This window comes from Molothrus aeneus, chromosome Z, assembly GCF_037042795.1.
Source record: "Molothrus aeneus isolate 106 chromosome Z, BPBGC_Maene_1.0, whole genome shotgun sequence".
NCBI classification, from domain to species: domain Eukaryota; kingdom Metazoa; phylum Chordata; class Aves; order Passeriformes; family Icteridae; genus Molothrus; species Molothrus aeneus.
Window position 1 is genome coordinate 34,451,938 of NC_089680.1, and position 15,152 is coordinate 34,467,089.

The 15,152-nt window shown below is 38.0% G+C and overlaps 1 protein-coding gene across 1 annotated transcript; it reads right to left on the bottom strand.

The window, feature by feature from the left end:
- Positions 1 to 2,029: 2,029 nt before the first annotated feature.
- Positions 2,030 to 15,117, bottom strand: PPWD1 (peptidylprolyl isomerase domain and WD repeat containing 1). The gene is made up of 11 exons (XM_066568968.1): positions 14,970 to 15,117; positions 13,443 to 13,545; positions 12,679 to 12,779; positions 11,343 to 11,463; positions 9,061 to 9,508; positions 8,275 to 8,465; positions 7,601 to 7,790; positions 6,425 to 6,606; positions 4,166 to 4,247; positions 3,406 to 3,588; positions 2,030 to 2,461 (listed from the first exon to the last, which is right to left on the bottom strand). Exons 1-11 carry the CDS (start codon positions 15,115 to 15,117, stop codon positions 2,318 to 2,320), a joined length of 1,893 nt encoding a protein of 630 aa, XP_066425065.1. The 3' UTR covers positions 2,030 to 2,317.
- Between the last annotated feature and the right edge of the window lie 35 nt (positions 15,118 to 15,152).

The window sequence follows — 15,152 nt, forward strand, 5'->3', positions numbered from 1 at the left end:
AGAAGTTGTCTCAGCTTTCAGTGTGAGCCTACTGTTTGTGAACAGAGAAAAATGCATGAGTGATGTTTGGAGGCTGTCTTGGGCAAAGTGATCACAAAAGGAGGTTTCCATTCTTGGAGAAGTAAGGATACGGGTCAGCAGCTCTGCCACCTTGGACTGTCAGAGGGCAGACTAGGGCCTCTTTGGGAAACTAATTGAGAGAGTCCTGTTGGAGGTAGTCCTTAAGGAAGAGTCCAGGAAGGCAGAAGGAAATCCTAGCAAGAGGTGCAGGAGCAGGGTCTACCCAGTTGCTGAAAGATGAGTTGGTGAGAAGGGACGTCAGCCTGGCTCAACAGAGAGCTCCAGTTAGAACAGGCAGAGAAAAATTTTATAACCTCTGGAAGAAAGGACAGGTAACTGATCAGGACTACAAGGGTGCCATGAGGTTATGCAGGGAGAAAATCAGAAGGGCCAAAGCCTGGCTAGAACTTGACCTGAATACTGGTGAAAAAGACATCAAAAATGTTTTTGCAAATACATCAGCAACAAAATGGCCACTGAGAATCTCCATCCTTACTGTATGCAGAAGGAAACAGTAACAAAGGATAAAGCAAAAGCTTAATGCTTTTTTTGTTTCAGTTTTTAACAGTAAGCCCAGTTATCCTCAGAGTATCAAGTCCCCTGAAGTGGAAGACAGGGATGAGGAGCAAAATGAAGTACTCATAATTCACAAAGAAATGGCTAGTACTTGCTAGACCATTTAGCTTCAAGTCTGTGGGACCAGATGGGATCCACCAAGATTACTGATGAAACTGGTTGGAAGAGCCTTAAATAATTTTAAGGCACCAAGAAGACACTTCAAATCATTTACCAACAGTCCTGGTTGATGGGGGAGGTGACTACAAATTGGCAAATGTAATACCTATCTACAAGAAGGTGCCACAGGCTGGGGCAGAGTGGCTGGAAAGGACCTGGGGGTGCTGGTGACAGCAGCTGAACATGAGCCAGGCTGTGCCCAGGTGGCCAAGAAGGCCAATGGCATCCTGGCCTGGATCAGCAATGCTGTGGCCAGCAGGGCCAGGGCAGGAATTGTCCCCCTGTGCTGGGCACTGCTGAGGCCACACCCTGAATCCTGTGCTGTTCTGAGCCTCTCAATTCAGAAGGGACATTGAGGTGCTGGTGAAGGGTCTGGAGGACATGTCCTGTGAGGAGCAGCTGAGAAGCAAAGGAGGCTCAGGGGAGACCTTATCAATCTCTACAACTGCTTAAAAGGAAGATGTAGCCAGGTGGGTGTTGGCCTCTTTTCCCAGCTAACTAATGACAGGACAAGAGGAAATGGCCTCAGATTACCATTGAATATTAGGAAAAATTTCATCACTGAAATTGAGTCAGGTATTGGAATAGAGCACCCACTGAACCACTGAAGTGGTGGAGTCACCATTCCTGGAAGTGTTCAAAAAACATGTGGATGTCATACCTGGGGACATGGTTTAATGGTAAAGATGGTGATGTTGCTGGGTTAATGTTTGACTTACTGACCTTACCAGGTTTTTTCAGCCTTAATGATGCCTTGATTTTGTTCTATAACTCCATCAGAAACAGCTGATGCAAAGTTTAGTTCAGTTTAAAATAAATTAAGTATTTAAGTAGAAGCAGTAATGGTTGTAGGATGTTGGCTAAAAATGAAGCCAGAAAAAAAGATTGGCTAGGCTAAAATAAAGAGAAAGCAAACATTAAAGAAAAAAAATCACTGGAAAAACCGAACAAATAGCAAAGGACTATAGCCACTGGCATTTTAAGAGTTGATAATTGCTCTTGGGGAGAGACGTGTACACAACTATTTTTAAAGAATAGAGGTAGGTTACATTGTTTGCTTTTCATAGCCAACAGTACAGTAACTTAATCAAATTTTTGATACACGTATAAAGGATTGAGAAGTATACTCAACTTAGTATTCAACTTTCCCTTTTTCAAAGATTTCAGTACCATGATACAGATTAATTAAATAGGAAAGATGCAAATAAACATGAAAAAGTTACAAGCACTGTCCTGGGACATGGTGGGAGTTTTTATCTTTAATTTTGCATAGAAGAGATGCAAGAAAGACAGTAAGCTTTGTAAGAAACATGTAGATGTTTTTACTTTAAAATACAAATTTACCAGAAATACTGAATTACGGCACTTTAGGTACATTAAAAATAGTAGAACTGGTAATTGCTCTATCCTGGTATTTGCCAAATCTAGGAACTATCAAAAATGTTTGTTCTTCCTAGGTCTCTCTCTGGATCCCGCATGCTCAGTTTTTTTTCTGCTTAAGCTGGAACCTTCAATGCCTGCCTTACTTCACTGTTATATTAATGATGCTGATATCCTCATAGGGTTTGTCAGTTTTGGGATTGACTTTGACATTTGAGATTCTCTGAACAACTTCCATTCCTTTAGTCACCCGTCCAAACACACTGTGCTTGTTGTCGAGCCACGGCTGTTTGAAAGCACAGGAGAAAAAGAAAAGCATATTAAAATAGAAAGCAGCATGTAGGTTAGGTACCAAACCAAAAATAAAGTGTACATGGACACATTTTGTATGTCCAGACTATGGAACCTAACACCCTGTAAATATTAGCATGCAAGGAAATACTAGAATGCAGCTAACACTGCTTTCTTAAAGTACTACAGCAGTCATGTTCTACCAGTGCAGTAGTATTGTATAGTTCATTTTAAAGTGCATTCTCAGTTCACAGAAATGTTTCAGTCTCTCTGTTTCATGTTATTTTCACAGAGGAATTTTAAGTGCCAGTACAGAATACTACCCAATTCAATACTCAGACAGTATGCCCAATTTGAATATAGGCCCTCATACAATTTAATAAACCTCAGAACTATGGTACTTTGAAGTGCTATAAGAATGCAGTTTTTATAAGCGTTACTCTTAAGGATTTGGTTTCTATATCTTAGATTCACATATCAAAATTTTTATTGTTGGCTCTGAATTTATACACAGATCAAATGAAATTTTTAAACCTGAACACTGGCTTCCTGGTAGAGCTACAATCAGACACCATTAGAGAGACATCCTGGCACCATATCCAAACCCCAAACAATCTAAGCAATACCTAGATTTCCATCAAGTTTAAACCACTATTATTAACATAAGATACTCTAGTAATACATAATTGCAAACATGCCTAGGAATTTTATACCACCCTCACTCCACTTAAAGGCAAAAGGCCTCTTGATCACAAGTGATGGAAAAGTATTTCTATCTTGTAAGTGACAGTTTCAGTGACACCTATACACTACACATCATGTGTATCATTTATTTGTAAAGTAAATACTAATGTCCTCCTTTTTTCATGAGAAAAAAGTTGATTTTTTACTATCTAGGTAGCCTCTCAGGCCTTAAATTGAGCTTTTAGTATTACTTACAGTAGGGACTACTGTTATAAAAAACTGGGATCCATTGGTATTTGGTCCTGCATTAGCCATGCTGAGTGTATATGGTCTGTCATGTCGTAAAGTTGAATGAAACTCGTCTTCAAATTCTCCTCCCCAAATACTTTCACCTCCCATTCCTGTACCAGTTGGGTCACCAGTTTGAATCATGAAACCCTGCACAGAAATTATAAGTTATCACATTACTGCATAGAATACATAACCATAAGTGTTACATGCTAGGTGACATTTTTTCAAACTTACTTCAAACATATCCACAAAATGTGTTAAAATGTTGTGTGAAAGGGAGAATGCATTTAAGGCTTTTTTAAGTGTCTAACAAGTACTTGAGAAAAAGCAAGGTTACTCACTATGCCTGCCAATGAAGGACAGAAATCTGACTGTCTCTACCTTTTGCAAATTCTTAGGCTCTGTCACTTGATTCTGGTGCGACAGAAATAAAAAGCCTTACAAGAAAGGTCTTCTGACATGAAGCAAAGTTTTAATTCAAGCAGGATAGCAGGATTCATCTTTCAATTTTCAGTTTTCTGCTACCTTATCAGTTGCAGAACAGCTACTACAACTTTAGTAAGTGCTAAAGCTGTTTAGAACATCAGAGCTGTTCAGAATTATAAGGAATTCTAAACGTACTCCAACAACCCTGTGTGCGAAAGGGAAATGGAAGTGTTAACAGAGGACTGACCACCAGAGTACATTACGTAAATTAACAAAAAATTAACATGTTACAAGTTACCTTGATGATACGGTGAATTATGTGTCCATTGTAGTAACCATTCCTGCTGTGCACACAGAAGTTTTCCACTGTTTTAGGGCACCTAAAATCATGTAACAGAAAACACAATAATATTTGTCTGGTGACAGAGCCATAAAGATTTCAGCTGGGACTAAGACCCCCTTGTGCTGTGCAATGTTTCAGGATTCTGTAGGAAGGGATTTAGCCAATTAAGGAAAAAACAAATCTCCAACTCCTCAAACCTAAGCTTAAAAAGAGCTGAAAGCAAAAAGCTTGAGAATTACAAAGCTGTGTGATTACACAGAAAGGCAGCAGCTGTGTTGATAGCACAGGGATGTTTTAGCTGTTGCTGAGCAGGGCTTATGCACTGTTGAGGCCTTTTCTGCTCCTAATCCCACTCTGCCAGTGAGAAGGCTGGAGCTGTAGGAGTTGAGAAGAGACCTAGCTGAGACAGCTGAACCCAGCCGACCACAGGGATGCTCCATTGCACATATGGCATTATGTTCAGCACATAAAAGCTGAGGGAAAAAGCAGGGGACATGCAGAGTAATGGTGATTTACCTTCTGAAGTACCCACTCCATGTGAGGGAGACCTGTTTTCTTGGAGATAGTAGAACATCTGCCTGTCCAGGTTCCCTATTTTGCTTTGCTTGGGTGCATGCCTTTTGCTTTCCCTATTAAACTGTCTGTACCTCAACTCACAAGTGTTTTCACTCTTACTCTTCCAGTCCTCTCCCATTCCACCAAGGGAGATATGAGCAAGTGGTTCTGGGGGGCTTAGTTGCTGGCTGGGGTTAAACCATGAGAGCCAGAAACCAAATCTGTCTCCTGAAGGCCTAGTTCAAGGCACCACTGACTATAGGTTCCCTAGTTTTCTATCTGCACTCCCAATATGGAGAAAATGGCCAAGTTGAGTCCACAGCTGTAGAGTTACTCTAGTCTAACTGTGAAAATGAGTATTAGCTTGGGTTTTAGTGACACTCCAAGCTATCTTGTGAAAAAGAGCACCAATGTCATAACTAATGGAACAGACTAGATTATAGTCCCAGCTCTTGCTGAGCAGTACAGAGTCATTCACAACTTTATTTCACAATGAAATGACCGAAGAATTCAAAGATGTGCAGAGCCATATCCTATATGCTCTTCTTTAAAGTTTTAATCACACCAAAGAGATTTTAATTTAAAGCTCAGCTGGGAGAAAATACTACAATAAGAAAGGACAAACCTAACAATGGACGAACCAATCCTAGTAATGCTCTATTTAAAACTGCATATAGAACATTGCAGTGAAGCACCTTGCAATACTGTGCATGCAAATATGACAAATTAGTATGACAATTTTAAAAAAGAATTAATGTAGCTTGACCTGTCACTTGCTGACAAGAGCTGTACCATTACTACAACCTATATGCTATAATTATAAATTCCAGAAACTAGAGCCAGATGCAAGGAAACACTGGTGAAGACTGCAGTAAAAGTCTGGTAGCCCTAGAGGGTAGAATTGAGGTTGACCTACCTGTGCTTAAGACCAAAGATGAAGATATTTTTGGAGAAGCATGGAGTACATCAACATAATTAAGGTTTCTATGTATAGCGATATATTATATAAATTTCCTGTTAAATAACAGAATATTTGCAATTTTTGCATCACGAAGGAGAGAGAAGGACATACTGATTTTAGCAATTGTTATGCAAAAAACTTTTCAATTCTATGCCTGGTTTTGGATATACACAACACTAGTATTATATGCTGGTATAAATATGGCTTTTAAAAATGGCTTTTAAAGGAGCTGCAATAACAAAGTGTAGTACACTGGCCACATTCAGAAGTTGAAACTACTATTTTTCTGGCTCGGACAGACCTGCTGCCAAATCTGCTGCTGCTGCCAACATCATCTTTCTTTTTCAAGATCTATGCAAACAGCACTGCCTTACAATACAGAGCTTACACAGAAGAGTATCATTATCTGTTCAAGAACAAAAGTTAAGAAAGGAAAACCCTCCCTGAATCAATAACTAAATAAACCCAAATACAATTCCAAAAACTCCTGTGCCCCAGACTATTTTTACCCTACTTTATTTTTGTTTGTTAAGAGTCACATTCCTCCCTTAGCATATTAAGAAACTGTCAGGAAACAAAAACAGTAGAAAAAGGGAAAGAAAATAAATAATTCTTTCTAGCATGAGATAAGTCTTGGACACTGCAACCACAAGGGACAGAAGAAAGCAACAAAACCAAAAAACCCAGAAAATACATACTCAACAGGAAAAAGCTTGATATGAATATCTCCCATGCTTGTGTGGATGATGGCACTGTCTGACACTCTTTTGGGACCTTCTGCCTGAGTGGCTGCCATGACCTCTTCTTTAGAAGGTTTCTCATTAAATACATCTCTGTCAGAATCTGCACTCTTCGTGTCTTCTGGTTCACGTTTAGTAAACTGAAGCATAAAAGAAAAGAAGGTTAACTGCTTTTTTCTTTTTTCCTCTTAAAATACACAGTGCCCTGCACCCAACACATCAATGTCATTATTCAACCTGCTGAACACCCAATTCAATTTGAAATGTACAAAGATAATTCATAAACAGTCTATCCTTGGACTGCTGTGTTATGTTGCCAGCATTTCCACAGTCACAAATTCCAGTAAAACTACATGCAAATCCAAATAACTTTTAATAATCTGTTATCTTTAAACTTTTCCCTTTACAACAAGAGTCTGCACTAGTTCAGCATCTTTTCTTTAAAATGAGGTGGAGAATACCAGGCTGTTTTGCTATACTAAAACGAAATTGGCAGGTTTTATGCCAAAAGGATTAGCTGTGCTTTGCAGTTGCACTACAAAGTTAAAATAAATCATCCTATTCCAATACTGCATTAATATAAAGCTATAGAGACCCAGCAAATCTAAGGCATAACAGACAGTCCAAACTCTAACCTCTATGGCTATGACCTCTCAAATCAGCTACTAACCACTCTGAAATTGTTTGTTTGGTTCCATCTCACCTAAAAACCCAACTGTGAACAGGAAGATGACTCCTTTCTTGGTTGCTTATAGTGTCCTTAGTGTTACCAAGTCCTGATTCTCGTCTGAAATTTTTTTCTATTATATTTTTTTATGCATACAGTTGCTTATTGTTTCTTTATAAAATCTGGTTAGTTTTTTAAGTGCTCTTACTTAGGTTCTTCAACAAGAACAAAAGGATATCATCTTCTTGGGGGAATAAAAATTTATGAAAAAATCACAGCTGTTTCTAGTTAATGTACAGATAGTTCAAGATAAAAATTCTAAATATACTTGCAATATAAAGAGACTCCTTTGTAAAAGCTGAATTTACAACTACAAAAACCACTAGAAAGGTGCAAAGAGAAAAACAAAAAATAGCGTATAGAAATCAATACAAGAATGGAGCTATTTAAATAGAAACGCCACACACCATGTAAAACCTGTTTTTTTTAAAAGCTGTGCAGATTACTGTTGGATCTGCCTGAATATTCTGGAGAACAGGATTTTCAGATGCCTTCATCTCTATAGTGATTGCTGCACGATGTTTCTTTGCTACTCCTTGGAACAAAGCTAGTTGCATCATTCTGATGTTCTCTTGTTTTCCCAAGATACGAATACACCTGAAATACAAGATGTAAAGAGGTGTAATGTTCAGCTGCTCACAGTCAGAAAATATCTTCTTTCTGACTGTTAGATTCAGAGCAAAACTTCAAAATCCTCTCAAAATAATTATTTACTAATAATTTTTATGATATTTCCCTATTTAAATTTGGTATCTTAATTTACCAGTCAGCCTCCTTATGCAATAAAAATCCCAACTAAATGATCCACCTTTACTTTACATTTATGTTATCCCATCCAGTTAGACAGAGATTAATTAATTACACATTTTTAATACATGTGCTTGCTATCTGTCTAAGCTGTAATCTCCAATGGCTCCTTACAAAGAATGGGAGCCTTACAGTGTAATGTAAGGCTCTCAAATAACAACAAAAAAAGATTAGACACCTCCATAGTCATATCAAGTTTTACATACACTCTAAATTTGACTGAATAAAGACTTTAAAACAGAAGTTTATCTCTATGTGTGTCACTGGAACTTACCTGTTAGTCTCTACATTTATGACCTTAATGCCTAACATAGTTCCATAGAGAACGAAGTGTCCAGTTTCATCAAAAATTATATTAATTAATCTTACTGCATCCACTTTCTCCAGCTCACGCTCAACTGCCATACGCCGCCCAAACTCCATGTCAGGCAGTTGTTGTCTCATCTGCTGAAGTTCAGTAAACATCTACAAAAAAAAAAACAACTCAGCACTACTATAATAACATATTTTAAACTTTTTTTCCAGTAAAACACTGATTCACATGATTAGAAAATACTGAATTCAAGTGAGATTACTCCATTCAAATGTAACTGAATGATTTAGATAAATACAAGGAATACTCTCTTTATTTTACTGATACAACAGGCATGTTGTAGGACTAGGCTTAAGCATGTGAAAGTGTGCAGTTGTCTATCAAATTCCTTAGAAGATGAAAAATTTAATTCATTATCATGTTGTCACTTCCAATGGGCTTTTTCCACCATCTTCCACAATTGCTTTATAGTTAAGTGTAATCTAGCAGCATGAAAACAGAAAGGAAAATCAACAACTCTGTTTCAGTATGTACGTAACATAACCAGTAAGAATTCATTTTGGGGCAAAGCAATCTAAGAGACAAGCAAGAGAACACCTCTTGGTGAGAGAAGGCCTTTTTTGCAAGAAAAATATGGGAAGGAAGCTTGCCTTTAGAAATAAATTATAGCTTAGGTGAATGTGCTGGCAAACAAATGCACGTAAATAGAGAAAACATTTCAAGAAGGAGAAATAAGACAAAACTCACACTCAGAGATTCATCAAAGACTCTCATGAGCTTTCCCGTCAGAAAACGAAAAATTCTAACTTTTCTGTCAGACCCAAGAGTGGCCATTTTCTTGCCATCAGGTGAAAAACTTATACTGGATGGGTAAGCCTTGCATTTAGCAAATTCATATAGATCAGTATCCGTTTTATACTCCCAGTTCACATTCTTGGGAAATTTATATTCATGAGGAGTACCGGTCCAGTACTCGATCATTCCGGACTTGTCCGAAGACACAACTGCTTTGTAGACAGGGTTCAGGCGTATCTGAGTAAGAGGGGACATGTGGAGTTTATCAAAAACGTGAAGTGGCTGGTTATTTCCTCGTCCATCATATATGAATATTTTCCCTGTGCTTTTCTCAGATGTTGCAACAGAAGATATAGCATCTCCAGGGCAATATACCCATTCACACTGGCCAGGGTGGTAGCTGCAACAAAGAGTAGAAAGAAAAAAAAAAATTTAAAATAAAGTAGGAATGGTTTTAATTATGTAAGAGTCAAATTATGCTGTAAACTTGAAATCAAACACCAGAAGCAAATTTTAAACTTCATTTACTAGTTTTGCTAATACATATCTTGCTAATATGCAGCATGTTACAGGCAAGTTTTACCAAGAAATACCATTCAGCGGAAGACTACCAATTTCTGTTCCTTCCATATTGTTTTGTAAAGAGGCTGTGATAGTCCAAGTAGAAAGTGGGTAAAAAGGATTAATTTGGACAGAAATTCAGATAAAAAGCCCAAATGGCATTAATATATGTAAGTCAATACCATTCCTCCTCCATCTTTTAAGTGAGTAATGACTCAGTAGTATTGAAGACAACTGCGCCTCTGCCATACACTTTTGCAAAAGTTTAACTAGATCTTGCCAGAAAAAAAACCACAAACCCACAAAATCTCCAAGAAGTGATACAAACCAAAGTAAGACAATCCCCCTATATTCAATAAGGGTTGTGAGTGCATTTAAGAAGGAACTCATTTGCAACTTGCAAAAATCTACAAATCAGATAAGTCAGAGATATAGTCAATAATATAAGTTATGTCTGTTTTAAAGTCTGTAAGCAAAGATTCTGAAAACTAGAACTCAAACTAAATTGCAAACGTCAAAACAATTATACAATCTCCAGAGGAAACACGTTTAGTATCCTTTCACAAACTGAACTAACGGATGCTGATGGACTGATGATATTCTGACACTATGACAAGACACCAGTAATTTGGATTTTCAATTTCTGTCTGTAAAGAAAAACAAATACTTTGTCTCAAATTCACTAGGAAGAACAGGATCAAATAAATATGAAGCCTCTGCAGAAATAGGCAACGTTTTCCAGATGACAGATGGAAGCATAAAGCAGAGAACTAAAGATTTGCAGAGAGCCATGGTCTATAGATTAGTTATAGAACTGGAAAGCTCTGAAGATCAGGAGCGCTTTTTTGAATATAATTTTCTTTTTTCTATAATTTTACAAATTTTGTAATAACAGTGCAGGACTACGTCAAAAATAACAGCAAAACCAAAAAGCTTAAGCCTAACTGGAATTTTTCCAGAACAGAGAAGAGAGAATCAGTTCCTACAGGTGAAGTACATTATCTGGAGGATGACACTAAAACTGTAACAAACAAAGCAGATAGCATATGCTTTTATTACATGTTCTTTGTAAAAGCTTCTTTCCCTGACTTTATACTTCTATTCAGTTTCAAAACTAAGCAATACATCATGGTGTGGGACTTGTTTTTCTCCAGTATTGCTATAATTCCAGTAACATCCATTCCTGTTTCTCCCAGATCCTTTAGGTACATATTGTGTAACTATAAGACTAAAGAAAAAAACAATATTGCTTCTAGCAGAAAAACGAAATTGTATCCCTATGACAACAAATGAGACAATACAGGCAGGCCAAATCCCTTCCCTAATGGAACTACTAATAGACTGTAATTTTTAAACTCAGTGCCAAACAACAGAAAGAAATTATGCCTAGCTAAATATTTGAAGAAACCCCACATCTTTGTGCATAATATGTAACACTGAGGAAGCTCCTTTTCTACTCCTCTCTTCCAGTGCTGCAGTAGTAATTTTTTCTATTCAGTCAGGCAGTTTCCAGCCATTGGATTCATTTCAGATGCAGGTTTACTCAACTTCATATGACTGAGGCATGGAGGAAAGGGAAGAACTCAAGAACCCCAAATTACTGACTTATCTCTTAGCAAAACAACCCCCACTGATAATCTCAAAAGAACACTTCTGAGAAATAAGTAACTTACCCAAGCTTCAGCATGTTAATCATGTCAAAGTTGACTACATCAAACACCTTCATTGCTTTGTCATCTCCAACAGAACAGAATAATGCCCCCTCTGAACTAACAGCAATACTCTCAATAACACCTGTGAATTAATTTAAGATACTATTAAAAAATAGGAAAGGACATCCTTCATTCTAGTATTACATAGGGAAAACCTACAGAGGCTTAAACCTGTTTCCCAACTGTTTTGTCACCTTTTCCATTTAAAACTCTACCTGAATTCAATTAGATATTATCTAAAAAAATAAAATTCACAAAACAACACTTGAGGGCCTATCAGTATTTAGACTCAGGTATGTGATAATCAACAATTTACGAAAAACATAGTAAAATATTATAATGGCAGTAAGTTTAGTTTAAAATGTTGATTTTAGAAAATTGGGAACATTATGATGGGGTAAACATCATGTGCTCCTCAGCTGGCATCTCTCAACAGGATAAAAGCAGCAGAACTCTACAGATTATTGCACCCATGATACTCAAAACTCCTCTGCAACTGAGCCTTCTCAACAAAGTTCTCACAATGCTGATTTTTCACATGGTAGGTTTTGTTCACACCTTTTGCTTCTATATATAATAAGAAGTCGATAGTTAACATCAAAACCAGACTTTAGTATTTCTTGTCACTCTAAAAGGAAACCATGCTTTTACTGCCTATTATTAAATATTTTTCTTACTGTAACATTCTGCCTATCAAACTGCATCTTTTTGCTTCAGGCATATCATAGTTTCTAATACTGTTGAGAATATCATTTTCTGTCCAGCCTATTTAGTGCTTAGCATAGTGTTGAAAACCTTTGTGTACTTATTAGCTCAGAAAATTGGGTTAAAGTTTCTCTTAATTGCAATTCTTCTGATAATTACAACAATAAGGCAGAATTTACTCTACAGTTACAGTATTCCAGATGAAAATAACTGCTTTTTTTCCACACTGCAAGGGGCAAAAAAGACTGAGGTATCCTTATTTAAAGCAACATATTTTTAAACTTCTCTGGATTTTATGAACATTTTTGTATATCTTGTTCACTTATGTCCCAGATATTCTCCCACAATCAGGCACAAGGCAATGCAGAGGCTTCATTTTTCATGTTTCATTTTCATCCTATCCCTGCTACAGCTTGGGAGCAAAATGTAATGGAACAGAGGAATAAAAGGAATATTGGTAGATATCATTTAATCTCTGACTGCACTAAAGGAACCCCAGAATGTCTCTCTATTTGCACTCTCTCTTCAAACAACAAAGAGAAAGGGAGAGGAAAAAGTAAAGTCCTTTAGATAAGAAAGAGCAACTTCTCACCCAAGTGACTTCGGAAGTGTTTAACAAACTCAATCCCTTCTTCTATTTTCTTCCAGAATTTTACATGTCCATCATGACTGGCTGTTATGATAAAATCTGTCCTACAATTAGAAAAGAAAAATAAAATAAAGAAAACAAATGCACACACTATGCACCTTCCCACTGGTCAGTAATTTTCACTAGAATTAACACTGTGCAGAGAATGAAATCTCAATAAATTACTGTGACTGTCTGTCTGAATGGGTACTATTCAGATAGACTGTCACAGTAATTTATAGAGTACTCCTGGAAAAACAAAACAGGTACTCCTGGAAAAACAAAACAGGTATTTTAGTGCATTCTGGATTAATCTATGAGAAGTCAAACTGAAACAAAATATAACACTAACCTTTTTGAATATGTAAATATAACTCCTACTTTAAGTCTGGTTTCATGGTAGTTACAATGTGTGTGTGTGTGTGTGTGTGATCTCTGCAATTCTGGCGAACGGTATTTTTTCAGAGGGAGTAAGTTATTACTTACTCCTGTATTTCCCGCATATTTTAACAAGGATTTTAAGACCTTCCTTTAGCCTATAAAAAAATTGTATCTTGCTTCTAGGTAAGCAAGATATAACTTATTTTTTTAAAAAAACCCACCATCCTTTAAAAAACCACCTCAGGACACTGTAACTTTCTGTTATAAAACTTCTACAGTGAAAACGTTTTAGCCTACACAAAAATACACCCCAGACAAGAAATACAATGGAGAACAAAAATACTTACTTTGTACATGCCACGTGTGTAATAACATCTCTGTGCATGTAACTGCGTTCATACATTGAAGCTGACGGAAGATTTTCAAGATAAACGTGTTCGAATTCAAGAACTACACAGAATGGAAAGAAAAGTCAGGATTTTTTTTTCACTAAGTTACATCTACATTTCATTCTCTTTTACTTATCCTTTTATTGGTTACTCATGTTTAGTCTACATTTTGTTCTCTTTTCCTTATTCTTTTATTGCTTATTCATGTTTAGTCAAAACATGCAGGATTTTGTGCAAACATAATTAAAGGACTTTTAGGTCTGGCTTTGCACTCAGACCTAGACATTTTCTGTGGACTAAAGCCACTCATATGCTGCTTTAACTGATATTGCTCCTCCCTCTTAAAGCAACTGTTACAGTAACTGTTTTACTGTTTCAAAAGGAAACAACATCAAACAACAGCTTTTAAATTACTGCCAGAAAACAGAAGGTCATCTGAACCTCATTTCATTCTAAAACCACATGTATCCCTGTTTTAATCAACATAAAAATATCTTGTATTTTTACAAGATTTGTGATCCCACATAGGTCCTGTAGTCTAAATTTTAAGTGCTGGTATCCACCTATTTCATTGTTTAACTGGCTAACCTAAAATAATCTGATTTTGAGTTTTGTTTCTGATCTTTAGATCCTACATGTTAACACCTGTGCAACGGTATTTTTTACCGAACTTTCATGTTTACATCTGATGATCATTGTTTTTTTTACTTAAAGAAAACTTTAAGTGATACCCAGAGAGCTGGAAGCTGCTGCACACATCAACACCACATGCCAAAACACAGCCTAGAGGCTTCTCCTGCTGCTGCAGCTTAGGGTGGTGATCGGAAAGACGGATTAACTCTACAACAATAAACAGCACAGCTTCAGCCTGCACAGCAGCAGGGCTCTTAGCCTTAAGGTGTTCTCCAGAGGAAGCAAAGGTCTTAGAGTCATAGAATGTTAAGGGGCTAGAATTAGCCTTAAATACGATCTAGTCCCAAGCCCCCTCCTACTAGACGAAGCTGCTCCAAGCCTTATTCAGCCTGGTTTTGAACACTGCCAGGGTTGGAGCACCCAAAAAAATCACTGGGCAACCTGTGCCAGTACCTCACAGTAAAGAATTTTTTTCTTATAGCTAACCTGAATTTTCCTTTTTTCAGTTTGCACCAACTAGTCTTGATGCTATCACTGCAGTTCCTGTCGAAGAGTCCATCTCCAGCTTCCTTCTAAGTCCCTTCAGGTACTGGAAGGTTGCTATGAGGTCTCCACGTAACTTCCTCTTCTGCAGGCTGAACGGCCACAAGTTTCTCAGCACCAGGCACCCCCGCCCAGTAATTCCGCATCTGAAGGTTTCCCCCAGTGTGCTCATTTTACATACGAGACACAGCTTCAGGAGCCGGCTCCCGACAGCTGCCCTCACCCCGTGGCTATTCCCGCCCGGCGTGGCCTGGAGGCGATCCCACCGCCCCGACCGCAGAGGGGGCAGAGCTTCACTCCTCCCCTTACCTCTCCTTTTCTTCGCCTGCGCGGCCTCCCCCGGGAGCGGCCCGACCCAGCGTTCCTCCTCATCCTCCTCGTCCGCTGCCGCCGAATCCCCGGCGCCCGTCTCCACCTCAGGTGGCTTTCGCTTGCGCTCCGGCTCAGAGGACGCCATGGCGCTGACGTCACTGCCCCGCGCCGGGCGCTATG